This window comes from Electrophorus electricus, chromosome 12 (genome assembly GCF_013358815.1).
Source record: "Electrophorus electricus isolate fEleEle1 chromosome 12, fEleEle1.pri, whole genome shotgun sequence".
NCBI lineage: Eukaryota > Metazoa > Chordata > Actinopteri > Gymnotiformes > Gymnotidae > Electrophorus > Electrophorus electricus.
The window spans coordinates 1,104,575-1,129,712 of record NC_049546.1 but is presented as its reverse complement, the minus strand read 5'-3'; the positions used below and the strand labels follow the sequence as shown (position 1 = coordinate 1,129,712).

General features: G+C 47.9%; 3 protein-coding genes across 4 annotated transcripts in view; 1 reads left to right on the top strand and 2 right to left on the bottom strand.

Moving 5' to 3' along the window:
• Positions 1-8,726, bottom strand: part of lrp5 (low density lipoprotein receptor-related protein 5) — a 42,328-nt gene extending 33,602 nt beyond the window's left edge. The window contains 4 exon segments of the mRNA XM_035532052.1: positions 423-620; positions 3,145-3,364; positions 3,851-4,051; positions 8,259-8,726. Coding sequence (XP_035387945.1) covers positions 423-620; positions 3,145-3,364; positions 3,851-4,051; positions 8,259-8,313 — 674 coding nt within the window. The 5' untranslated portion in view covers positions 8,314-8,726.
• Positions 8,727-10,826: 2,100 nt separating this feature from the next.
• Positions 10,827-17,730, bottom strand: wu:fa25f02 (uncharacterized protein C11orf24 homolog). Of its 2 annotated transcripts, none has more exons than XM_027031095.2 (4): positions 17,317-17,730; positions 15,497-15,686; positions 12,829-12,936; positions 10,827-12,504 (listed from the first exon to the last, which is right to left on the bottom strand). In XM_027031095.2, the coding sequence occupies exons 2-4, from the start codon at positions 15,630-15,632 to the stop codon at positions 11,549-11,551; spliced, it is 1,200 nt and encodes a 399-aa protein (XP_026886896.2). In that variant the 5' UTR covers positions 15,633-15,686; positions 17,317-17,730; the 3' UTR covers positions 10,827-11,548. The 2 variants fall into 2 exon arrangements, with proteins under 2 accessions (XP_026886896.2, XP_026886897.2); XM_027031096.2 differs by lacking the exon at positions 17,317-17,730 and adding an exon at positions 16,011-16,075.
• Positions 17,731-18,099: 369 nt separating this feature from the next.
• On the top strand, positions 18,100-24,844 carry ap3s2 (adaptor related protein complex 3 subunit sigma 2). Its single transcript, XM_027031093.2, has 6 exons — positions 18,100-18,262; positions 18,653-18,744; positions 18,983-19,094; positions 21,809-21,880; positions 23,107-23,214; positions 24,145-24,844. Exons 1-6 carry the CDS (start codon positions 18,194-18,196, stop codon positions 24,268-24,270), a joined length of 579 nt encoding a protein of 192 aa, XP_026886894.1. The 5' UTR covers positions 18,100-18,193; the 3' UTR covers positions 24,271-24,844.
• Positions 24,845-25,138: the final 294 nt, after the last annotated feature.

Below are 25,138 nucleotides of genomic sequence, written 5' to 3'. Positions count from 1 at the left end.
TAGCTCCCTAAAGGTCATCAGCATAAACTGGACAGCCAGAGAGAGAAAGAGAGAGAGGGAGGGAGGGAGGGAGAGAAAGAGAGGGAGAGGGGGAGGGAGGGAGAGAGAGAGGAAAAAGAGAAAAGGGAAAATGTAGGGGGAGAGAGAGAGAGAGGGTAGGAAGTAAGGGTGTGAAACATTGCTGGTTCCCGTGAGGGAAAATGCAGCTTTTATTTGGAAAAGTAATTGGTTATTATATTATGTTATTGTGTGTGTGTGTATGTATGAGTGTGTGTGCACATGTACGAGTGTGTGTACACGCGTGTGTGTATATGTACGCATGTGTGTGCGCGCGCGTGTACACACACACACACACACACACACACACACACACACACACACACACACACACACACACACTGTGTGTGTGTGTGCTTCCTGACCGTGCCATGCCATCCAGGTTGGCTCTGTGGATGAAGCTGAGTTTGGCGTCTGCCCAGTACAGTTTCTGCTCGTCCAGGTCGATTGTCAGGCCATTGGGCCAATAGATGTCCTGATCTACGATGACCCCGCGGCTGCTGCCATCCATGCCTGCTCTCTCGATGCGTGGCTCCTCCCCCCAGTCTGTCCAGTACATGTATCTAAACACAGGCAAGCATCAGTTACACACACACACACACAAGCATTTGCATATAAACATTTATAAACACACACACACACTAGCGTTTCCACAGAAACATGTAACACACACACACTAGCATAAGCATATAAACACATGCACACAGTGAGAGAGTGTTTTGAAGTCTGCCCTGCTTTGAGTGTTTATGCCAGACATGGGTAACATAGATCTCCCAGACTAAACAACAGCAGAGCTTTCAAAGCAATATCAGCACTGGGCCTCACCTATTACACACACACGCACACACACACACACACACACACACACACACACACACACACACACACACACACACACACACGTTCACCCCCTCCCCCCCAAACACAATAATCTCTTGGTACATGATAGAAATCTCCACCCTTGACTGGTAGTTAAACAGCTTCGCTGTGTGATGTTAGAACAGTACAGACACAATGACAGGGTCAAAGTACTGGCACTCAGCGTGGCCACGCCCCTCAGAGCACCTGCACTCAGCATGGCCACGCCCCCTCAGAGCACCTGCAGCGTGTCAGCGTGCCCGTGTCCAAGCCAGACGCTCTTTTCCATGTTAGCGCTGGTAAAACCGCTAAGCACATGACCCCGGCACCAGGGGCCATCCGCCTGCTGGGCTCTACGAGGTTTATTAGCACAACTTCCTCCAGCACCAGGGTTTGGCCCGATTCACTGCTGTCGCCAATGGCAACAGGGCCCCTCCCCCCAGAGGGAGGGCAGACTTCGGTCTGGAGAATGACCTCCCTGCAGTGCACGCTGGCCCAAGTTCACGTGTAGAAAAAAACAAACACAGGCCGAACTCGCAGCGTGGAAGTTCAAACCAGCATGGTCTTGCGATGGAGCCGTGTTACTGTCGTCACGCCACGTCACGCAAACCGCTGGGCTGGAAACGTCGCTGGGCGTGCGGCCAGGAGCGGAGAAAAGAGGCCGAGAGCAACACGATAAACGACAGTAGGCGGAAACGAGTCCAAAAGCACAGCACTGGAGCCCTCTCCGAGTGCGTCGCCGACGACAACGCTCATCAGGCCTGATGGCATACAAAACCTCCCTCAAGGCCCTGCCCACGGGACCGCCCTCTCTCCAACCGCTCTGCCACATGCTCCTCAATTAGGCACATCAGGAACATGGCAGTAGCTGCAATTATGGCCCGCCACAATAAAAGCCCCCAGGGCCAATGGCGTCGCCATCTAACCAGAGAGGAAGTGCCCATGTAAGAGCCCTCAGTTCAGAAACCCGAACACACAACCAAAAGTCGTGAACACACCGGCTGAGCAGCGGCTGAACGGCTTTACTGGACAAAAGAGCCTCACACTGGTGATATATGATCTGATACATAGCTAGACAGACACTTATGAATCTGCTTCTGGACATGTAGCTGGTCGTTACTCTGGACGAGAAAAGATCTGCAAAAATGTGGAAGGGGATATGAACTATCGCCAAGACAACCAGATGTGAATAAATAAAATGGAATAGAAAAGGGGGAGGAGAGGAGCGCGTCAGAGAGAGAGGCGCGCGTCAGAGAGAGAGGCGCGCGTCAGAGAGTGAGGCGCGCGTCAGAGAGAGAGGCGCGCGTCAGAGAGTGAGGCGCGCGTCAGAGAGTGAGGCGCGCGTCAGAGAGTGAGGAGCGCGTCAGAGAGTGAGGAGCGCGTCAGAGAGTGAGGCGCGCGTCAGAGAGAGAGGCGCGCGTCAGAGAGAGAGGAGCGCGTCAGAGAGTGAGGCGCGCGTCAGAGAGAGAGGAGCGCGTCAGAGAGTGAGGCGCGCGTCAGAGAGAGAGGAGCGCGTCAGAGAGAGAGGAGCGCGTCAGAGAGAGAGGAGCGCGTCAGAGAGTGAGGCGCGCGTCAGAGAGAGAGGCGCGCGTCAGAGAGAGAGGAGCGCGTCAGAGAGTGAGGCGCGCGTCAGAGAGAGAGGCGCGCATCAGAGAGAGAGGAGCGCGTCAGAGAGTGAGGAGCGCATTTGAGAGAGCTGGCGAACAGCGAGCGCTCAAGAAGAAAACCCCAAAGCCTGGAGGTGTTGCTTTAGGCCGAAGGCCAGGAAACGTGCCTAGACCCCCGCGAAGACACACGAGGGAGAGAGACAAGCGTGTGAGAGAGACCAACGAATAAAAGAGACCTGCCAAAGCTCCCAGTGAAAAGTGCACAGAACTCAAACAAACACCATACTTCAGTACCCTCCCCCAACCAAACACGGTATCAAACACGGGACTTCACACTTTACCAAACACTCCCATAAGGTAAACACGCTACCATAGCTTACAAGGTTCCCATGACAATGCCTTCTGGGCGTTAGAAAGATCACAACAGGTTAAACTACCTGAATTCTCACACACTGTCCTCAGGTCAGGAAATAAACCAGCTGGGTTCTTACACACAGTCCTCAGGTCAGTAGTGCATGCCAGATCCACCTGCATGTGTGTGTGTGTGTGTGTGTGTGTGTGAGTAGCATGTGCACCCACATATGTATAGCATGTGCGTGTGTGTGTGCCATGCTCGACTCACCGCTGTGCAGGGTTCAGCGCTATGGCCCGTGGCTGGTCCAGGTCCTGCCAAAACAGCACCTTCCGGGACGTTCCGTCCAAGTTGGCCACCTCGATCCGGTTGGTCTCCGAGTCGGTCCAGTATAGCTTGCGTCCGAGCCAATCACAGGCCAGGCCGTCGGGTGAGTCCAGGCCGGCCACCACCACCGTCTGCCCGGTGCCCAACACTGCCTCCTTCACAGCTACAACACAAACAATCGCTTCACTCTCATCATCATCCCACATTCCACACGTCTCTTCCTCCCTTTAGACAGAGACAGAAGAGATACGGCTCAACCAGCGTGCCGCACACTGAACTTACACGCCTCCTGAAGGCCTACCAGCGGCTTTATTAACTCCGCTGGGGAGCAAAGCATAGATGTGTTTTCTCTCCACAACACAAACACCTCCACTAAAAGGCTCAGTCACAGTTATTCTGACACTTAGTGGCTGGACTGGTTGTAGTAGGTCTGTGTGATGCTTACAGTTGGTGGACTGGTTGTAGTAGGTCTGTGTGATGCTTACAGTTGGCTGGACTGGTTGTAGTAGGTCTGTGTGATGCTTACAGTTGGCTGGACTGGTTGTAGTAGGTCTGTGTGATGCTTACAGTTGGCTGGACTGGTTGTAGTAGGTCTGTGTGATGCTTACAGTTGGCTGGACTGGTTGTAGTAGGTCTGTGTGATGCTTACAGTTGGTGGACTGGTTGTAGTAGGTCTGTTTGATGGCCTCTTCGCTGACGTCTGTCCAGAAGATGAGTCCCTCAGTGAAGATAAAATCCACGGCAGCTGCATCCTCCAGATCACTGACCACGACCGCTGACTCGGCACGGCCTCCATTAGCATCCACCAGCCGGACATCACGGCGGTTAGCAAAGAGCAGCAAAGGAGAACCTGCACACGCGCACGTACACACACACGCACACACAGGACAGCAATAACGCTTCAAGTACTGGACAAACTCACGTTTATTTGAACTCGGACATCATGCCATGTTAGTCATGAACAAAACCACAGAATTTTCCCATGGTCCCAAGCTGGTCACTCTGGTGGGACTGGGCCTGTTCTGACCAAGACTTTCCGAAAATACTGCTGTTGCCTAAATCCATGTTTCTTCAACTTCATCATCGTTACACTCCTCTTCCAGCTTAACGTTTGTGGAATCTTTTCAGACACACACAAGACACCCAAACTTGAAACTTGAACATGCATGCACACCCACACACGTACACATGCACGCAGGCATGCACACACACACACACGCGAGCGAGCGACCAGGCGAAGCAGCCAGCAGCTCACACACAACTCGACTGGGATTGGTCTGGGTTGTGGCTCCCAGTGGAAATGCCGTCCAGGCTAGTGGGGGATCAGCACCGCCCTGCTGTGTGTTCAGCCTGGCTCCGCCCACAAGCCCCTCCACAGAGAGTCACCACCATCACTGCTATGCTGTAGCCCCTCCCCGTGCTGGGACACCTGAGCAGGAGACCCCGCCCACACACGCCTTACAGGAGGGACAAGGGGTGGGGTCAGAGGCGTAGAAAGGGGCGGGGCTCTGATGCTCCTGGATGCAGTAAAAGAGGAGTCAACATCCTTATAAAACACACACACACACACACACACACACACACACACACACACACACACACACACACACACACACACACACCACCTTTTCCCTGCCCCAGAGAAAATAAACACACATTACAACACTTGTGGGGAAACAAAATCTAAACTAGCCAATCAAGCCAAAGCTGAAAGGTGTTCGGTGTTTCTGTGCATGACATCTGATCCCAGATCAGAAATACAGGAGCGAGCACAATGAAGCAGGGCAGACGGGGGTGGGGGGGCTCTGGGAGTGTGGGGGAGGGGTGTTCGGAAAGGCCCTTTTCCTGTTCTGTAATTCTCCTGAATCCCCCCCCAAGCTGCCCTGCTTCATTGTGCTCTGTCCTGTATTTCAAGTGGGGATGGAATCTTCTTACTCCACCCCATACTACAACCACTACTCCACCCCATACTACAGCAACTACTCTACACCATGTCATGCTGTGACCACACACTGGTGACTTGCCATTCAAGATTGGGTTTCAGTTTCTGTTTACTGGACCATGCAAATGCCAAGAAGCATCCCCACACCCACGGAACACTGATCCCGAACAGGATTGGTCAGGCTGCTCACAGCACAACAACAAAAAAAGGGATTTACCAGTGCTCATTTGCATATTGTAGTGTTCTGTGATAATAGTGTTGCTAATGGCACTTTGACCATTTCAATCAGTAAATGACATACTGGGAAGTGGCTCTGCTGACGGAGCACTGAGACCACAGCCAACAGCGGTCACACACACGCGCGCGCAGCACTGTGATATTCCTACATCCTACCAGCTCTGTGTATAACAACCATGTCCTACACCTGCATCAATGTCCAACACCTCCTTTCTCTGTGTGTGTGTGTGTGTTGTATTTGAGGTGTAGATGGTGTATATGTGACGATAAGTAAGCTCAGGAATGTGCAGTCTTATAGAGAAAAAGACAGTTCTGTCTCACCTCTCACAGGTGACAGTTCTGTCTCACCTCTGTCCGAGGTGACCTTTGTCACAAACCGGAAGTTTGGCTACAATACCCCTTACCCAGCCTTTAATCCCACACGCTTTTTAAAGCATTGCCCTGCACGTGATGTGTGCGTGGTGACGTCTCGCGTGTCCTCACTAAATTCCTCGCGCAGAAGGCGGAAGTGTCTGAAGGATGTGCACCTCATGGGCGTTAGAAGGTCGGCGCCCACGCACCGAACACGCGACCACAGAATCATAAATATTTCACAACAGCCCCGATGGTTGCCTTTAGTCTCAGGACATGAGTGCAAAGTAACAGATTTATTACTTTATACGCTTATTTTACCTAAATTTATTACTATTTTTAAAGCACGGAGGATTGTACATTTTACAAATCCTGCATGTTCGTCAATCTGTTCCCGTGTTTATATCGAAATGTGTCGTGAAACACTTCCAAGCACCCGTTCACTAAAACAAGGAATCTCTCTGTGGCGTTAAAGTGCGACTGTAAACACGCACGATGCAGGAGGGAGGTCCGTGCAGCCTGTCCCTCTGCACGCACACGAGAGCGAGAGGAAGAGAAGCTTTGCAGTGAGACGGGTTAGCATGCTGGACCTTTACCCCTCAGACATCATCCGTTTAAGAATGAACCGCGTTCGTGCGCCGGGCGCGAAGACACGGCGCTCAGAACAGAGCCAGGACCGCGCGCGCCCTGCACACCTGTCCCGTGGTCAGTAAAGTCACTTTATTGAGCCGAGCACGAGACCGGAGTTCTGGTTCTGCCTGGTTAGAGCAACGATGAAGAAATGGAGAAAAGCACTTCAAACAGCCTACAGGCTCAAATTAATCAAACCACACGTTTACAAAAGGAGTCAAGCGTTTGTAGTAGCTACACAAACTGCAGATTTTAAAAGATGTGTTTCATTTTCTTAGTTATAAAGCAAAACTACGACAATGTTTTGAACGTGCTACTCAGAATCGGCTCACATGAATAAACCCAGATGGCACCAAAAGCTGCATACAGCGCGGTTATGGGAATCACATGCATGCACCGTGCTGCGTGACGTAGCGCCCTAGGCCAGGGTCTCGCACTGCTCTTAGCACGGAGAGGTCGCACGCAGCTCACAATACCTGCCCGAGAAAGGCAGCTTCACACACTCTGTACAAAAAAACAGCGCTGACAAAAGATGAACCAAGTCCGTGCTGTTGCTCATGCACTTCAACGGTGGTTCAGCGTTTGCTCAAAACTTTCGGAACTGCTTTCTGATTTCTCGCGCAAAGCTCAAACCACCACAGACGTGCTGACAGCCTAACTGGGACTTCTGCATGAAAATCCCCAAACAAAAAAGACTAATCGAGTGTTGTGCGGCGGTCACAGGGCTTGGGCATCGCCCAGGATGCTCAACATGTATTTTACCTAATTTTATCTTCAAGTAGCTACAGTGCAATTTCCAGATGAGAGCCAAAGAATGACAGTCCACTACCTGGCCAACATCACCCGTACGAACACACCTGGGTCAACAGAACCCGGTTCAGCACGGCAGCAGAACCAAAGAACATGCGTTGGAACAGTGACATCATGCAATTACGCAGGACTACGGCTATGCACGACATCACGCGCAGAGCACACGACCACCATCAGTAGAGTGAAACATCACGCGCAGAGCACTCTACGACACACAGCACAGTGAAACGGACTCTCGCGATCCAACTGTGACTTTACGTCGCCTGCTCGGGGTTTAGGTGTGAATGCAAGAGCACCCTGCGATGGCGACATATTCAACATGTTCAACAGGCTCTACATCACTAATGCAGTTACACTGACCATAACATGTCACGTCTCGACCAACCAGACGTACTTAAGTCGCGGTGCTTCTGTTAAATAGTTTTGTACAACCTGAACGCTTCGATAAACCAGGCCCTCCCTGCAGCTGCTGCGCGTGACACTGCTACGTTCAGATCTGGTCTTTAACATCTCGGATTCAGGGACGAATACGAGCCGTCCTCGCCACTGTAGAAATAAACCCGCTTGGAAAATGCTGTAGTAAAGGAATATAGTACTTTTATTTGTGTGTGTTGGAAGTCTTGATACGGGCTCAGATTCGCTCGCTCCATCTGACATCCGACACCGATCAATCGTGTTGTGCGTGAACAGAGGCCTGGGAAACTCGCGCGAGGAACGTGGACCAAACGACTCCAACATTCGGAGGAGAAGCGTCGTGCTTCCCGGCGCCACATCGCGTGCTCGGTGGCTCGGAAGCTGGAGCCTCCCTGCAAAGTTGGAACCGCGAAGCAAAACTTGAACGCAGCCTGCTCGAAGTCACGAGCTAAACAGCCTCTAGCGAGCGAGTCTCGCGCAGCCACACATGGACGTGTGGAACTATTGAGTTACGTCCAAATACCAAAACGCCGAACGCGGAGCGGACCTGCCTGCCGGACTTCGTGTAGGTTGTTCCAAACTTAGACTACACGGTGCAAAGTTGCACGTTCCCAGGATCCGTGCTGCGAGCTCGCCACCCTCGAGCGTGAAACGTGAACAAAAGTGGACTTACCATGCAGCAAAGTGAGCGCGCGGCACAGCAGCAGCGCCACTAACAAAACACCCATCGCAAGCGCCTCGCGCCTCAGCTTCGGCACCACAGCTCCATTCCGCGAGGGGTTTGCGAGTCAAGAAACTTTCGGAGAGGCTCGGGAAAGCGTTCAGCCTGCGCGAGCGCCGAGAGGCACGGGGGGGATGACAGCGGAAACTGGCTGACGTCACCAAACGGGAGTGAACTACATGAGGATACGAACGCGAGCGTTTTTGCTACATTGCAGAAATTAAGCGACTCCGCGGAAATGTGGCAAATAAGCGAATTTAAGCAAAAAATAAAAACATTAATATATAATTAACAATACGCATACAAATATGAATAAGTACGTTAATATTCATATGTAATATGTAATTAATAATACGAATGCAAATAAGAATATGATAATAGGAAAAAATATCAAGAGAAATGGTAGAAATGGCAGCCAAACAACTACAATTTCACTACACTTAAATATTGCTAAAGTTATCAGTGATATTATTTATCAGTGTTACTATTTTAAATGCACTAATTTGTTGTTGTTGTACTAAATCAACATTACATTGGTGTAATGTGCTATTCTGACATTGTGAGTAGAAAAGGGTGATATGTATGACGTTTATTCCAAACATTCAATTCTACAAGCCGAAGTAAACAAAGGTGAGAGCAGAAGTGTCTCGAGCCCCGTCGGCCTGCCACGAGCGGACCTGGAAGAGCTCTGCGGCGCTCGCGCTCCGCCACGTTACGGCTGGTGGTTACAGCGGCGCAGTGCTGGACAGGGAACGTCGCTCCGTTTTCTGTCTGACAGCCTGTGAGGGTTGTTCCACACCCCAGACTGGACATTTAACTTAACAACGGGGTTGAAAACGTGTCAGATCAGGTGAAAAACACAGAAACGTTTGGTGTGCTGATTTTTAGGATGTTGGAATCAGTGAAAAAAGTTTGAATTGGAGATGAATGTAAAAATTGAGACAGTGTTTTTTAAAATTTTGGCTACATTCCGCGAATATTCTTGCCAGTTTAAGCATATCTGCAGTAAAGGAAAACTCTTTAGGAATATTACTCATTAGACTGTTATCCTCAAACATTAATTATGGAAACTTAATTATCTGGGGTTGCTTTTAATTGGAATCAGTTGTAAAACTACAACCTCAAGATTTCTTTGGGCCTTGTTCATGAGTCTGGAAGTGCTGTAAAGGTGCGGGATGAAACCGGACCCCTGGTCTCATTAGGATTGGTTCTGTTTCTTTGGCTGTCCAGCTGGCACACACGGCAGGCCACAGGCACAAGCAGAAGTCCTGCTCTGGTGTGTGTGAGGACAGCCGTCAGTCCAGAGAAACATGCTGTAAAGAAACCTGCCTTTACGCTCACCTGTGCAGCACAGCCTCTGGCTAAGCCCCGCATACAAACAAAGCCTCTGACTCGGCCCCAGACACCCAAAACGAAACCGCACCGGTTCCTCTGCCCTTCATTACCTCTCAGGATTTTATTGAGAGTCAACACATCTAAGTTTGATGTTGAAAAATATTTCTCACATAATAAATACCATCTGGACAGGTTTGCTTAAAACAAAAGTCTCACGCACACCCCACATTGGCAGGCTTAGTGCTAACCACACCCTCACAACACCTACTGCAGAACTGAGGATCAACGTTGCAGTCGCACAAAGGTCCAGATTTCCTACTGCTTCAGACAAGCAGTAATAAAAAACAGTGATCACAGCTTTTCACAGACAACCAGAAAATGGTTCTGCTTTTTTCCACAATAAACCACACACTTGAAACAGCATCAACACACACAAGGCAAACCTCATCCAAGCGCACGGCCGGGAGGTCGCATTTAGGTTGCAGTGCCTTGCTCAGTTTGTTTTGGCTGGAAATTCATCAGGATTGTTCTCTTCTGGCACGAAGGAAGAACGCAGCAATTGGGAAATTTAGCCTAGAACAATCGGCCCTGGGGAACCGAGGAGGGGATGGAAAACTGGAAAACGGGGCAAAGGCTGTTGGAGGAACTGGTGGAGAACTCCAGGCTGTAAAGCTGGAGGGTCCAGCCAGGAGTTGTCCAGCATTCCCGGATCACCAAGGACTGTGCCAGACCAAAGCTGCATAATGCCACTTTGATAAAGCAACAGGCATTCAGGCCCCCTCCCCAAAACAAAGGCCTCCCTTATTAGGGTCGGGAGAGGTGCTGAAGACCCAACCCCCCTTTCACACAGTTGTTACTTTCATCTCTGCCAATTAAACCTGCAGACCTCATGGGTTTCACTACAAATAGTCCCTGCACGGGCATCATATATTTCCAGGGAGCAATTATTGTGCTACAGATGTGGCTTGTTTATGTATACCATTTTGTTTACAGCAAAGGCTGATTGATTCAGCCCTCTAATAAAACACCCAGGAGTCTGTGGGAAACGCTGAACGTTGGGGGTTTATTGGCTCAGAGAGGAAATACATGGCAATCCAAGCACTCGTCCTCAGCTCAGTCACAAATTACAGCCAAACATGACGACCAGAATCACGCTCACTGACACAAGAAGACAACCACACCGGATTCATTCTTTGTTCATGTTTATTCCTTCGCAAAGTAACTTTTTTGCCTTCTCTAGTGCTGTAGTAGGATACAGATTTACGTTGGCACGTGTGAGGTCCGTCTTCCCCAGCTCTCAGACGCAGAGCAAAAGCTTCCCTCAGTCCTGAAATCAAGTTCAGAATGGCTAAAGAATTCCTTGGTTTTTCATTAATGTGCTTCAGTGTCACAGTCACCATTTTGGCATCCATTCCCAACCCAAAGAGTTGAAAAAAAAAAAAAAACAACAAAAAACACAAACCCAAACCCACAAAGCTACCAAAATTAAAGGCATCCACAGTCAGCTTGATGTAATAGAAAAAGCATGAAACATTGAATATTATTGGAAAACAAAGAAGTGAAGACAAATATTGCACCATTAAATCATTTACTGAAAGAGGGCCAAGGGTTAAAAAAAATAAGGCTTACATCTCATGTGGAGTATTAAATGGAAGGTTCGTCTGCATAAAGGGGGAAAAGTAACCCTTATTGTAAGGACCTGATCACGAGGCTGTACAGTCAGGAAACCACCACTGAGCTGGTCCCAGCAAACCCAGAGATCTGTGCATGGGTCGCCCAGGGAGAAACTTGGAGGTGGAGACACAGGGCTGTGGTGAACAGATTTACATCGCCGCCGAGTCAGGCTCATCCAGGAGCAAAAAAGATCAATCAAAAACTGGCAAATGTTACTGTTGAACTGTAAACACTCAGACCCCTGAGTCGGAGTACATGCCGTTGATTAGATAGTCCACCTGCGTGTAGTCCTTCCTCCGGAAGCTCTCATAGGCCTGTCTGAGGAAGACGATGACTGTGACAACGAAGAAGAACAGGCCAAACATCAGCACAGCCATCAGGGAGCTGGTGTTCACCATGTCGATGGTCAGCGAATCGCCGGTAGCTTCCAGCACCGTGTGGCCGATGCCGATCCCGACCCGCCCGCCGGCACCGGCGCCCTGCACACCAGGCCGCTTTCCAGATGGGGGCTGTGGGACTTTGGCTGGGGGGGGTGGAGGATCTGTGTTCCCTTCAGGAGGGGCAGGCTGGGTGGAGCGGGTTAGTGGTGACAGAAGGGAGGTGCTAGGAGCAGTCGCAGGAATGGTTGGCAGTCGGGAGGTGATGGAAGTCGCTGGGGTTGGCGGTTGGGGCGCTACCGTGGTAGTACGAGCGGTTGGGTGTGATGTAACTTTAAGTGTGCTCATCAGTGGTGGTGTGGTAGTAGTCATGGCATTAGTTGTCATGGTTATGGTGATGACTGTTGTGGCATTAGTTGTCGTGGCATTAGTTGTCGTGGTGATGGTGGTGGGTCTTGTGGCATTAGCTGTGGATAGAGTAGTATGTGGCACAGCTGGGGCAGACGTAGGGGTGGATTTGTTCCCTCTTGCCCTGTCCGCAGAGACCTGTGAACTGGCTGAGGAAGTGGTCTCAGGTTTGGTAGAGCTGTTCTTTTTTGGGACTCCAACCCCGTCCACTGAGGAGTTGTGGGTACTGTTAGTTTGTTCTGGCCTCTGGGACGCAGAGCTAGCGTTGGATGGAGGAGGGTGTTGTTGTGCTGCTCTGGCCGAGCCAGGAGGCAGGTCAGATGCAGCAGGAGATGGAGAAGAGTCAGGTGTAGCTGGAACCACCCCCTCCTCACCATGGCTATCCTGTCTAGCTACTCTTGTTCCTGAGGACAGAAACAGAAGGAACACCAAGACCTGACAGAGAGCAGAAACAGGACTCCCGTATACCCCGAGCACCGGCCTGTCTGCTCTGGTTAACGGTCGCATGAGAGAGAGACACTGCGTGTGCATTCACACGACAAGCAGAGGTAAAGATCAAAGTGACCTTTTGGTTTCTTCCAGCAGACTGCTGCAGTGTTCCACACAGAGCAGAACTGGTGTAAACGAGGTGGAACGTGAGCCAGAGACACAGTTAAATGTTTGGAAATGAAGACAACACGCTGGCCAACGCGCTTGTGAAAGCGCCAGTCTCTGGCCTGATCCCTTACCTGTGTTTACGAGCAGATGTTCACATGAGGCATTATTAGGGCAGTGTAGGAAAACACACAAGGATTTCTCTTCAGAGAAGAAAGCTCGGGTACACGCTTTCACAGGACCTAAGAAGAGAACAAACCAACGAAAACACACTTCAGTTCAGTGAGGCTTCTGATTCACGGATTTCTATTAATATTGAAATTCAAGCCTGCATCAGTGATGAGCTGCATCAATTTACGTCAGTGAGAGTTCAGAGGTCAGTACGGCCATTTATCAGAGAGCGTTAAGCGCACATTTCTTGACGCAGCAGGAAGCGGCCAGGAACTCATACAGAGATTTCCAGAAAGATGGCCCAGCCTCACTTACGGAACACTCCGTCGACAAATTTATTTCCGTTTTGGGATCATACGAGTCAAAATGAAACTGAACCCAAATTTAACCAGGAAAACACGAAAACATTCACAAAATCCAGGATAGGTTGCGTGTCCCCAACCAGGCCCTGTACTTCATTGGCCGTCGCTATGATAAGAGAACTTTGACCCAATACCATTGGAGAAAGGGAGCGTTTAACTGGGTTCTTGTTACCGCTGCGTTTCTGTGTCCAAGATCCCAGAGCACTGCTCCTGCATTCATGCGTTCATTACTCACACAGCCACGCAGGTCAGTTTCACTGAAGCATCCGGGACTTCCAAATCATCTAACGTTTAGAAAGCTTGTGGGAACGCCGAGTCATCTTCAAAATGAACCTGTGCGTTTACCAGATACCCTCTCTCAGAGCTCCCAAACTGAGCCGCTCCTCTCCAGCTCCACGGGGATGTCCCGAGAGGCTGAGTCGAACGTTAGCGGACATGCAGTCAGTCACGCTTGCTGAGTGCCGCTATCTCGCGGGCCACTGAGAAGCTGGCATGACCAGGAGGGGAACTGGCACGTTCATACTTCCTTTGACCCGCTTCCAGCGGCCATGTGTGTGTGAGGTGCGGCGTTCCTCCCTGGCCCCGCAGCTGGGCTGCTCACACAAGGGATCTCACCTACACCCCTCACTCTGCCGCCCCCACCCACCTATCCCACCCTCTCTGGGTCTCCATCAGTATTTGACTCTTAATTCCACCTCCTGCCCCTCCCAACCCCTCCACCTCCTAAAGCCACCCTCTCCAGATAAGGGGGTGGGAGCCACCCTGCCTGGGGCTTAGAAATGATTCACCACCTGTTCCTAATGGCCCACAAGAGGAGAAGAAGGGCAGCAGAGAAGACCGTGTGTGTGTGTGTGTGGAGGTCATTGTGAAGCATGCCCAAGCTTTGCCACACACACACGGGTACGCGAGCTGGAATGTGTAATGATTGGGTATTTATAGCACTCACACCAAACACTTCAGACTTCCAGATGGACACCATCTCAACTCACTTTTATTCTGCACACTGCAAGCACAGAGGCACCACAAGCCACACAGTAACTATACACCAAGCATGTGTGTGTGTGTGTGTGTGTGTGTGTGTGTGTGTGTGTGTGTGTGTGTGTGTGTGTGTGTGGAGGGCTGGGGTGGGTGACAGGGTGCCTGTAGGACTAGTGTGTGTGCTGGTGCTGCTCCCTTATACAGGATGGCTAAGATGACGCAACAATGTTCAGACAAAGCCCCCCCCCACACACGCACGCACCCTAGTGCCTGGCCCAAACACATACATGCACACGCACCCTAGTGCCTGGCCCAAACACATACATGCACACGCACCCTAGTGCCTGGCCCAAACACATACATGCACACGCACCCTAGTGCCTGGCCCAAACACATACATGCACACGCACCCTAGTGCCTGGCCCAAACACATACATGCACACGCACCCTAGTGCCTGGCCCAAACACATACATGCACACGCACCCTAGTGCCTGGCCCAAACACATACATGCACACGCACCCTAGTGCCTGGCCCAAACACATACATGCACACGCACCCTAGTGCCTGGCCCAAACACATACATGCACACGCACCCTAGTGCCTGGCCCAAACACATACATACACACGCACCCTAGTGCCTGGCCCAAACGCGCGCACGCACGCACACGCACGCACACACACGAGCCGCTCTTTCATCTTAAATCTGAACCACATGGCCCTTCTCAAAGAGCGTCCTTCAAGGAAGAGACGTTAAAAAACAAAAACACATGGCTTTACTTATTTTTGGAAAAAAATGATATTCCACAGACACCCGTTCACTCCGTTTTATCTCTGAAGGGAGCGATCAGGACATATTTTATCTTAACCAAAATAAAACAAACCTGATCCCCAGACTTTCCCATGGACATGGAAACCTTTCTCAGGAAAGAAGAATAACGAGGTACATCAAGAGGAACAGGTACAGCCTACGTCTGAAGATAAGTCACATTACATTAACGCTACCAAACTGAACCACACAGACACTGCCATTTTTGGACTGACTGTAGAGAGCTCAACACTTGATAAATGTATGATTATATTGTTTTAAAGCATCCAGAAAAAAAGGTTAGCAACAGAAACATTCCAACACAACCATAGCACACACACATGCCCAGAAATATGTACAAATTAAATGTGAACTCCAATCAAAAAGCAGAAAGGAATCTTTTTCTTTACCTATAAAAAGAAAATCAGAACCTACGGAGGCTGCTTAAACTTTGCTATTTGAGAGACGTCACAGACGGACTCACACTTTACAATGTCGCAGTCCTCTGGGTCAGACATAGTCATGTTGCCCACGATGCTATCTGAGGTGCTGAGGTGTGTGTGCAGACACGGGAGACACCCCAGCAGGCTCAGCAGGGTCACGAGGAGGCCGGCACTCATGGTGAAAGGTGACGATCACTCAGGCAGTCATTCCACCATCACAGTCCCCTACACCTGCAGGACAAACATCCAGACCGTCAGAGCTCGGTACAGAGGCAAATCAAGCGGATTTCACGTCAGAATAATCAGCCGTCACACTTTTGTGCCGTTAATGTCACCAAGGTTTGCATAGTGCACAGCACGAAACTAACAGTAGATTAGTCTTTTGGGTGAGTGCACCATCTAGCGGCCACCCATCAAACTACAAGGAAAGCAAGCTGGTCAACTGTTAAAATATCCTAATAATAAAAAAAAGAAGTAAAAATTAAGTAATTGAATGTCCATTTGACAAAATACAGCGGAAAGCATCCGAGAAGGAAAACAAATCCTAATACTCACAGAAAGTCCGTTCTAACCCGATTATTCTCGACCATATGGAAGTGCTAGGCAGTCTTTAAGGAAGTGAGAACATTTAAACTCAGGCTGTTTAGTTGTAGCTTGTTATTTACCCCTCCCACATCGTCACCCGGACACTACCCACAAAGTAAGCAAGCACACCGTGGGGCATCCACCTCAGACCTTATCCAGGACACCACGTGGATCCGAACAAACGGTCACAGAGCGAATACGCGACCGGAAGAACAGCCCGGTCCGGTCGGTGAACGCACAGATTAAGCGATTAGGACCACGTCTTTGTCGTTTACTCCAAATAAATAACGCCACCTTTATATTTATAACGCTCTGTCCTAAGCTTCTAGGAGCTTCTTGTAAAACCAAATTAATATTATTAGGTAATGTTACCCAGTAGGATAAAACAAGCGATTATATTGCAGTACGCAGTCCGAGAAACCTTTAGGAAAGTAACTAGTTATCTACTCTAGCGGGCTTAGTTGGGGTTAGTCATCGGCCCTAGCGGGCTTAGTTGGGGTTAGTCATCGACCCTAGCGGGCTTAGTTGGGGTTAGTCATCGACCCTAGCGGGCTTAGTTGGGGTTAGTCATCGACCCTAGCGGGCTTAGTTGGGGTTAGTCATCGGCCCTAGCGGGCTTAGTTGGGGTTAGTCATCGGCCCTAGCGGGCTTAGTTGGGGTTAGTCATCGGCCCTAGCCGGTTTAGTTGCGGTTAGTCATCGGCCCTAGCCGGTTTAGTTGCGGTTAGTCATCGGCCCTAGCCGGTTTAGTTGCGGTTAGTCATCGGCCCTAGCCGGTTTAGTTGGGGTTAGTCATCGGCCCTAGCCGGTTTAGTTGGGGTTAGTCATCGGCCCTAGCCGGTTTAGTTGCGGTTAGTCATCGGCCCTAGCCGGTTTAGTTGCGGTTAGTCATCGGCCCTAGCCGGTTTAGTTGCGGTTAGTCATCGGCCCTAGCCAGTTTAGTTGCGGTTAGTCATCGGCCCTAGCCAGTTTAGTTGCGGTTAGTCATCGGCCCTAGCCAGTTTAGTTGCGGTTAGTCATCGGCCCTAGCCAGTTTAGTTGCGGTTAGTCATCGGCCCTAGCCAGTTTAGTTGCGGTTAGTCATCGGCCCTAGCCAGTTTAGTTGCGGTTAGTCATCGGCCCTAGCCAGTTTAGTTGCGGTTAGTCATCGGCCCTAGCCAGTTTAGTTGCGGTTAGTCATCGGCCCTAGCCAGTTTAGTTGCGGTTAGTCATCGGCCCTAGCCAGTTTAGTTGCGGTTAGTCATCGGCCCTAGCCAGTTTAGTTGGTGTGGACTTACCAGAGAGGAGCTCTGCCTCTACTCAGCTGGCGTTAGCATGGACCCTCCCAGCCCACAGCCGGTAGTGTCTCCTACGTGGCTGGACTTTAGTATATCTACACGCTCGTTTGTCTCGGTATCTCCTCGCTACCAGCTCACAACTCAGACATCCCAACTCGTGATATCTATCAGCTGTCCTAATGCTAGCGACCGCTAGCGCTGGCTAACTCAACTCCTCTGGAGTTCCGTCACCAGCGTTTAAGTATAAACTTCGAACACCATCCCAAACACTGTAAAATGGTTTAAGAGCGCGTAATTCCCTGCTTTATTATATAAGGTCAACTGTACTGATCTTTAAAGGCCTACACGTCTCCCTAACTAGCACAGATAGCTCATAAATACCTAAATAAATAAACGCGACCCATTAACTAGTACTTCCGGATTCCGGCGGAAATGGCCTCGGTGGTCTCTGTCAAAATAAAAGTTCTGCGTAGCGCCAATTAGATTTCTGTTTAGTTTTTATTTTAAAAAATGCTGCCTGCTATATTTCTATTTCAATTGAGATTGTTTATTGTTGTCTAGCTAAATGTATATTAACATTGTTTTATTAACATTGTTTTATATATATTAACTTTATTATATATATTAATATATATTAACGTTATTAACATTGTTTTATATATATATATATATATATATATATATATATATATATATATATATATATATATATATATATATATATATATATAAACAAACAATAACACCGCGTACATTAACTTTTATTATGATGTAGACTTTTTTTCTTTTTTGCGGAAGTACTAGCTGGGAGCCAGTTATTTTCATGAACGAAAGAAGATTGATCTAGATTCAACGCAGCAAAACACTAGCACCGAGGATGATCAAGGCTATACTTATATTTAACAACCATGGGAAACCACGGCTTATCAGATTCTACCAATATTTTGTAAGAATAGCTTGTGAAACATTCAGATCGCTAGGTCCTATATATTTAGCGTGCTGTTCATATTCCATCTATCAGCTGACCTCGAACAGCTGTGCTGTAATTTAGTTATTTTTTAAGTACCTAACCTACTAGCAGATGATGAGCTGTTTTAAGATGTTTTATTCCCAATTTTAACATTCAAAGGCTGCAGATCATAGTTATTACTGCTACGTGCCGTCCTGGCCCACTGGTACACGCAGTAGCTAAATCATTGATGGGTTCGTGTGACCTGAGGCAGGGACGTGAGCATCGCTAGGAGCTCACTGTGGTCCTCCAGGAACTGAACTGAACTGAGCTGGACTGGACAGACCACTGACCTGACCACTACTGTCCCTGCGTGTTGTCATGTAGGCAGAAGACCTGCAGCAGCAGATTATCAGGGAGACGTTTCATCTGGTGTCCAAGAGAGACGACAACGTCTGCAATTTCCTAGAAGGCGGCAGGTAATGATATAAGTGTTGCATACATACCATTGTTTCTACACGGTAGAGTTAATATTGTGGATAATGAATTATAAATCAAGTTTGATACAGTGTTCTGTAAATACATATGCTTGGTGGTTTCAGACAGGGGCAAATGACCTTAAAGCCCCTGGTGGTTGAGCTGTTTCCTGGCAGTAATTGTGAACATGCTACAAAGGATCTTGTTTACCATATTCACCCACGTGTTTCACCCACGCAGCCTGATCGGAGGCTCCGACTACAAGCTGATCTACAGACACTATGCTACACTTTACTTTGTGTTTTGTGTGGACTCGTCCGAGAGTGAACTTGGGATTCTAGATCTTATTCAGGTAAATATCATACAGACACATGTCAAGCGTCAAGAGGAACCAGAAACTGGTCCCAGATCAGCATAAAAAAGCAAACCTTCAACACAAGCACATAGGGCATAAACGCAATGATGTGTGTATACCACAGGATGTGGGCATGTCACCAGTGAGTGAGACAGTTATGTCAGAGACGCCTTTAATGGTCCCACTCGGCTGAGTGCTGTACTGAAACACTGAGTTTCACATAGTGAATAATGAACTAAGAATCAGTTTTTGGAATAGGACAAAGAAGAATAACCATATATATATTGTTTCTGAATTTTATATATATATATATATATAGTGTGTGTGTGTGTGTGTGTGTGTGTGTGTGTGTGTGTGTGTGTATATATATACAGCTCCGGAAAAAATAAGAGACCACTACAAAATGATCAGTTTCTCTAGTTTTACAGTTGATGGGTTTGTGTTTCAGCAGGCTGAGCACTTTTGTTTTATTCTCTAAACTACTGGCAACATTTCTTCCAAATTCCAGATAAAAATAATGTATTTTAGAGCATGTTTTTTAATGAAAATGACTAATGGTCAAAATAAAAAAACAGTTACAGAAATTTCAGACTACAAATAATGCAAAGAAAACAAGCTCATATTCAACTTTCATGCATCTTGGCCTGCTTTCCATCAGTCTTTCACATTGCTGTTGGGTAACGACACAGAAATTCCAGGAGCTCAGCTTTGTTTGATGGCTTGTGACCATCCATCTTCCTCTTGATCACATTCCAGAGGTTTTCAATGGGGTTCAGGTCTGGAGATTGGGCTGGCCATGATGGGGTCTTGATCTGGTGATCCCTCATCCACACTTTGATTGACCTGGTTGTGTGACATGGAGCATTGTCCTGTTGAAAAAAACAATCATCAGAGTTGGGGAACATTTGTCAGAGCAGAAGGAAGCAAGTTTTCTTCCAGCACAGTTTTGTAAGTAGCTTGATTCATGCATCTGTTACAAAGACAAATCTGCCAGATTCCAGCCATCCTGAAACTCCCCCAGATTATCACCGTTCCTGCACCAAATTTCACACTCTGGCTTGTAGGCCTCTCCAGGTCTCCATTTAATCCTTACACGACCAGGTGTTGGACAAAACAGAAAATTGCACTCATCAGAGATGACGACCTTACTCCAGTCCAATCGTTATGGTCTTTCGCAAACTTCAGTCTGGCTCTTCTTTGCTTCTCATTGAAGAAGGGCTTTTTCTAGCTTTGGATGACTTCAGCCCTGCCTCCAGAAGCCTGTTTCAAACTGCCCTCGCTGTGCAATTCACCCCAGCTGCTGCATGCCATTCTTTTTGCAGGTGACTTGAAGTCATCTTACGGCTGTTAAGTGACATTTGAATGAGGTGGCGATCACCACGGTCGGTAGAGTCGTTTTCGATCTCTGCCAGTCTGTAGCTGTTGTTGTCCAATGTGATTTCTGCTTGACCTTGTTCTTATGAACCACAGTTTTTGAAATTTTCAAGATGGAAGCAACCTGCCGCTCACTGTATCCCTCTGCCAGTAAAGCTACAATTGACCCATTAATTTCCTCATTGAGAACCTTTCTTTTCAACTCTTTTGACAAGGTCTGGAGCTGTATTTTGACTACACTTACTTTTTAGGTAGTACTAACACTGCTTTTTCCATCCAGCAGCAGTGGTTTTTCTACTGTTGCTCGTTAGAATAGGATTTTGTTAAGGTGATCACCTATTCAGCATCTCATTCAGGAGAATGAGGTGTGTCTGTGAAGGAATTCAGCAAACACTTGAATGGAATGGCAGTTGTGGAGGGAGTTGTGTATTGTATATGCAGACTGAATTGGAGCGAATGCCAGTCCATATGTGTTGATGGTCAGAGTTGTTGTGAAAGTGTCCTCAATAAGTGTTTATGGTTGTGTTTTTTTTCCTGATGGCTTTTTTTCTGATTGGCCTCTGGCTGAGCTGTAGGCCATGATGTCATCTGACCTGACCTGACCTGACCTGAGCTGTAGGCCATGATGTCCCCTGACCTGACCTCACCTGAGCAATAGGCCATGATGTCCCCTGATCTGACCTGACCTCACCTGAGCAATAGGCCATGATGTCCCCTGATCTGACCTGACCTCACCTGAGCTATAGGCCATGATGTCACCTGACCTGAAGGCACAGCATCACGTTTGTTCAGTAATGTACAGACCTCACTGTTCCCCTCTGGCGTCTGATTAGGAGAAGGTTTCATGTGTTTGAAGTGTGTCTCAGTGGAGACTCCAGTCTGGAGATCAGTCTGCTCATGGCCCCTTTAGGCCTCTTTAGCTGCTCTCGTGCAGGGACTCGCACGTTTCATGAGAGGTGTGTGTGTTTGGGAATCAGGAACTGGATGGGTGAGGGGAACTGCTTTGTAAACATTCTCTGAAACCAGAAACAGCCGATGTGTGTAAGGGTCTCTGAGATAAGTGTCTAGACCTTAACTACTTCACATATAAGAGCATATTGTTGATGTCATCATGTCTGGGCTTAGTGGTGTCTCAGTGGTGAAGGTACTGGACTAGTAATCAGAAGGTTGCTGGTTCCAGTCCCAACATTGCCAGGTTTCCAATGTTGGGTCCCTGAGAAAGACCCTTAACCCTCAATTACTCAAGATGTGTTCAGTCAGTATTGTAAGTTACTTTGGATAAAAGTGTCAGATAAATCTAAATAAATAAATGTCAGTGAGGCTTTTTTTGTGCACAGGTGTTTGTGGAGACTCTGGATAAGTGCTTCGAGAACGTGTGTGAGCTGGACCTGATCTTCCACATGGACAAAGTGAGTCAGTTTGTTTCCCACACTGACGTCTGCTGATCACACTCATGATCCGTCACACTCCATTTCTCTACTTGTGCTATTTAGACAGTATGTTTAGTCACAGTGCTCATCATGTGATGAATTCTGTTTTATTATTGTTTTAATATAATAATTTGTCTATAAACCACTTTGGTTTTTGAATTCAAACTATAATACAGAAAATAATAAAGTAACTACTTTAATAAAATTGCACTACTAGAAATGATGAAATATTAAATTAAAATAGAAGGACCCAAATGGAAAAAAGAGTGTAGACAAGACTAAACTGTTTTTGCAGTCTGGATTAAAAAGACCTGTAGACGTTTTATTCTGGAACAGAGTTCAGGGCCTATACAAGGAAAAACACCTTCCCCCAACTGATCTGCAAACAGTGCTGAGGATTAACTGTAGGCCTGCCTCAGTTGAGCCAAGTTCTCAGGGTGCGCTGGGATCAGACGCATGTCCTCGAGAAAAGCTTCATATGTCAAAAGCAAGACTGTGTAGTCGATGTAGAGTGTGGATGAGGGAGGGGTCACTTGCGGTGTGCTGACCTCTGAACCCGGCACCTCTCTGGGGCATGCTCCACTAGGTGTCGTAAACGCGTCCTGGATTTTGTATATGTTCTTAAAAGATAATATGCGGTTTTTATAGATGTTAGTTTTATTGGATGCAAATGATATACCAGCATCAAGGGATTTATTTCTGAGTTATCTATATCCATGTGTAACCCAGTAAAATTGTCCCTTTTATATTTTTTATTTCTTTTAATCTGTGACCCCTGAAAACAATGCAATGACGTTTCTGGATTGACGCCTTCTAATCTCCCAGGTTTTATCTCTGATATTTTGTGCGTTTTTCTCCTGTTCACGCGTTAGTGTAGTGCAGTGCAGTGTTGAAACCTGGGTTTCTACATTTCACATGGAGACCTTGTGAATTCCCAGTATCACACTAATATCGCTTCTTCATCTCATCGACTCATACTGTAACCATAAACATCCTTATCAGTTGTGGTATATTGTCTTTTTTTTGGTAAGTTGTCTAATCTTGGGAGTGTTTTATGAGCTCCTTCAGTTGCATGCCTCTTTCACAACTTTATCAGACTGTTCTAGTGGTTTTGATTGCCCTGTTCAGCATGGATAACTTTCTCAGTGCATACAGACCCTGGTTCATCCAGGACAGAATCGCTTGGCTCTGAATGTGTGCTGCAGGTCCATTACATACTCCAGGAGGTGGTTATGGGGGGGATGGTTCTGGAAACCAACATGAACGAGATCGTTGGGCAGGTGGAGCTTCAGAACCGCATGGAGAAGTCTGAGGTGAACGTCCTGAATTTGCACTGTTCACGTCACTGCACACTCACACTGGATGACACAGAGCACACGCACACTCGTGCTTAAAAAGGGGAGGTTCGCCCTTCCGAGGCTCATCGCTTGTGTAGTCCTTGATCTGTCTGGACTCCGCCTCTTCACTTTGACGCGAGCTCCTTGCAGTCACATTCACTGGGATGTGTGATAGCCCACCAGCCGTAGCCCATCAGCCGTAGCCTGTCAGGTGATAACACTCCCTGTAATGTGATCTGGTGTGTTACACTTTCTGTGCGCCGTGGCCAGTGTACGTCCTGTCAGGTGGTAACACTCCCTGTAACGTGATCTGGTGTGTTACACTTTCTGTGCGTCTGTTTCAGTGTACGTCCTGTCAGGTGGTAACACTTCCTTTAACGTGATCTGGTGTGTTACACTTTCTGTGCGCCGTGGCCAGTGTACGTCCTGTCAGGTGGTAACACTCCCTGTAACGTGATCTCGTGTTACACTCTCTGTGCAAATGTGCTAAAGGTAATGATGATTTTCTGTCATCAAACTGAAGTGTACAGCTGGTAGTTACAGTATTTATTTGTGTTGCCAAAATATTGGCCTGTACATCTGGCTTGTGTCACGACCAATTCTCATGTTTTATCAGCTGTGTGGGTGTTGTCAGAGGCACAGTTTATGATATTTTTGTTAAGTTCAAAGATCTGTCTGTTTAGCACCTGAGAATGTGCTGATGACAAAAAGTTATGTGCAGGTACTAGTAAACTATAACAGCATGAGCTAAGTTCACTGAGCAGGAAAGAATAATAATATAATTTACAAGCACTGGAGGGTGTGTGTAAAGCTTTAATTATAAGGTTATCATAACAAGTGAAAATATGATGTCCTGTTCCTTCGGTGTGAACTCATCAGTGAGGTAAACTGTGGTGTTACCCGCAGGGTGGATTGTCCGCTGCTCCGGCTAGAGCCGTGTCAGCTGTCAAGAACATGAACCTTCCAGAAATTCCTCGCAACATCAACATCGGAGACATCAACATTAAAGTGCCCAGCCTGTCTCCGTTCTGAGGCAGCGCAGCCTCTGATTGGCTCGGGGTTGGTCCTGGATGCCAGGGCTAGGTGCCGTAGATACTTCACCCACTTCTAGACCCTTCTGGACTGACCACGAAGGACATAGCCCAAGGCTGCCACGGGGGTGCAGCATGGTGGAAATCCCCCCGGCTCCAGTCCGTGTGTGTGTGTGCGTGCGTGCGTGCGTGCGCGCGCGCGCGCGCGTGCGTGCGTGTCAAGTCTTTCATTTCAGCTTGTTGATCTCAGCCAGTAGTTGTTTTAGGAGGACCTGCCATTTCCTTGTTTGTATATTGTTTTGTATATTATGATTTTAGTGTCGCATCATTCCATAACAAATAATAATGTTAAACAGACAAACATTTCTGCTGCCATGCCGACCGCCAAACCCCCAGAAGATGCCTGTGTCTGTGAACATGCTGTATGTTGGCTCATTAAATGTTTGTTCAGATCTTTTAAGTGTGTTTATCTAGTCAGTCATTTGTTCTGATTGTGATTAATGTAGTTTTATGGTTCTGGAATAATTGTGGCATAAACTATGAAGTTTCAGCATTAAAATTCTTACAGACAAGGAGCATGTGGGCACATGTGGAGTGTGGATTGAAATGTTTGTTTGTTGTGGTAAACTGCGTAAGTAGAGAGCAAAACTCCTTCTCTTCAATATGGCCACAATCTCAGAGACTTCACACACCTTCTCATCCAAAGATATGCACACACACTATTTACATTTACGTATCTGGCACAGAACACACCCTCTCATCCAGAAATGTGTTTAGCAGCACCAGTGGGTTGGTGGGTAACTCGTCTCTCAGTGCTGGTCTTGGGTTTGAGTCCCTATCTGGGTGGTTTCCTCCCACAGTCCAAAAAG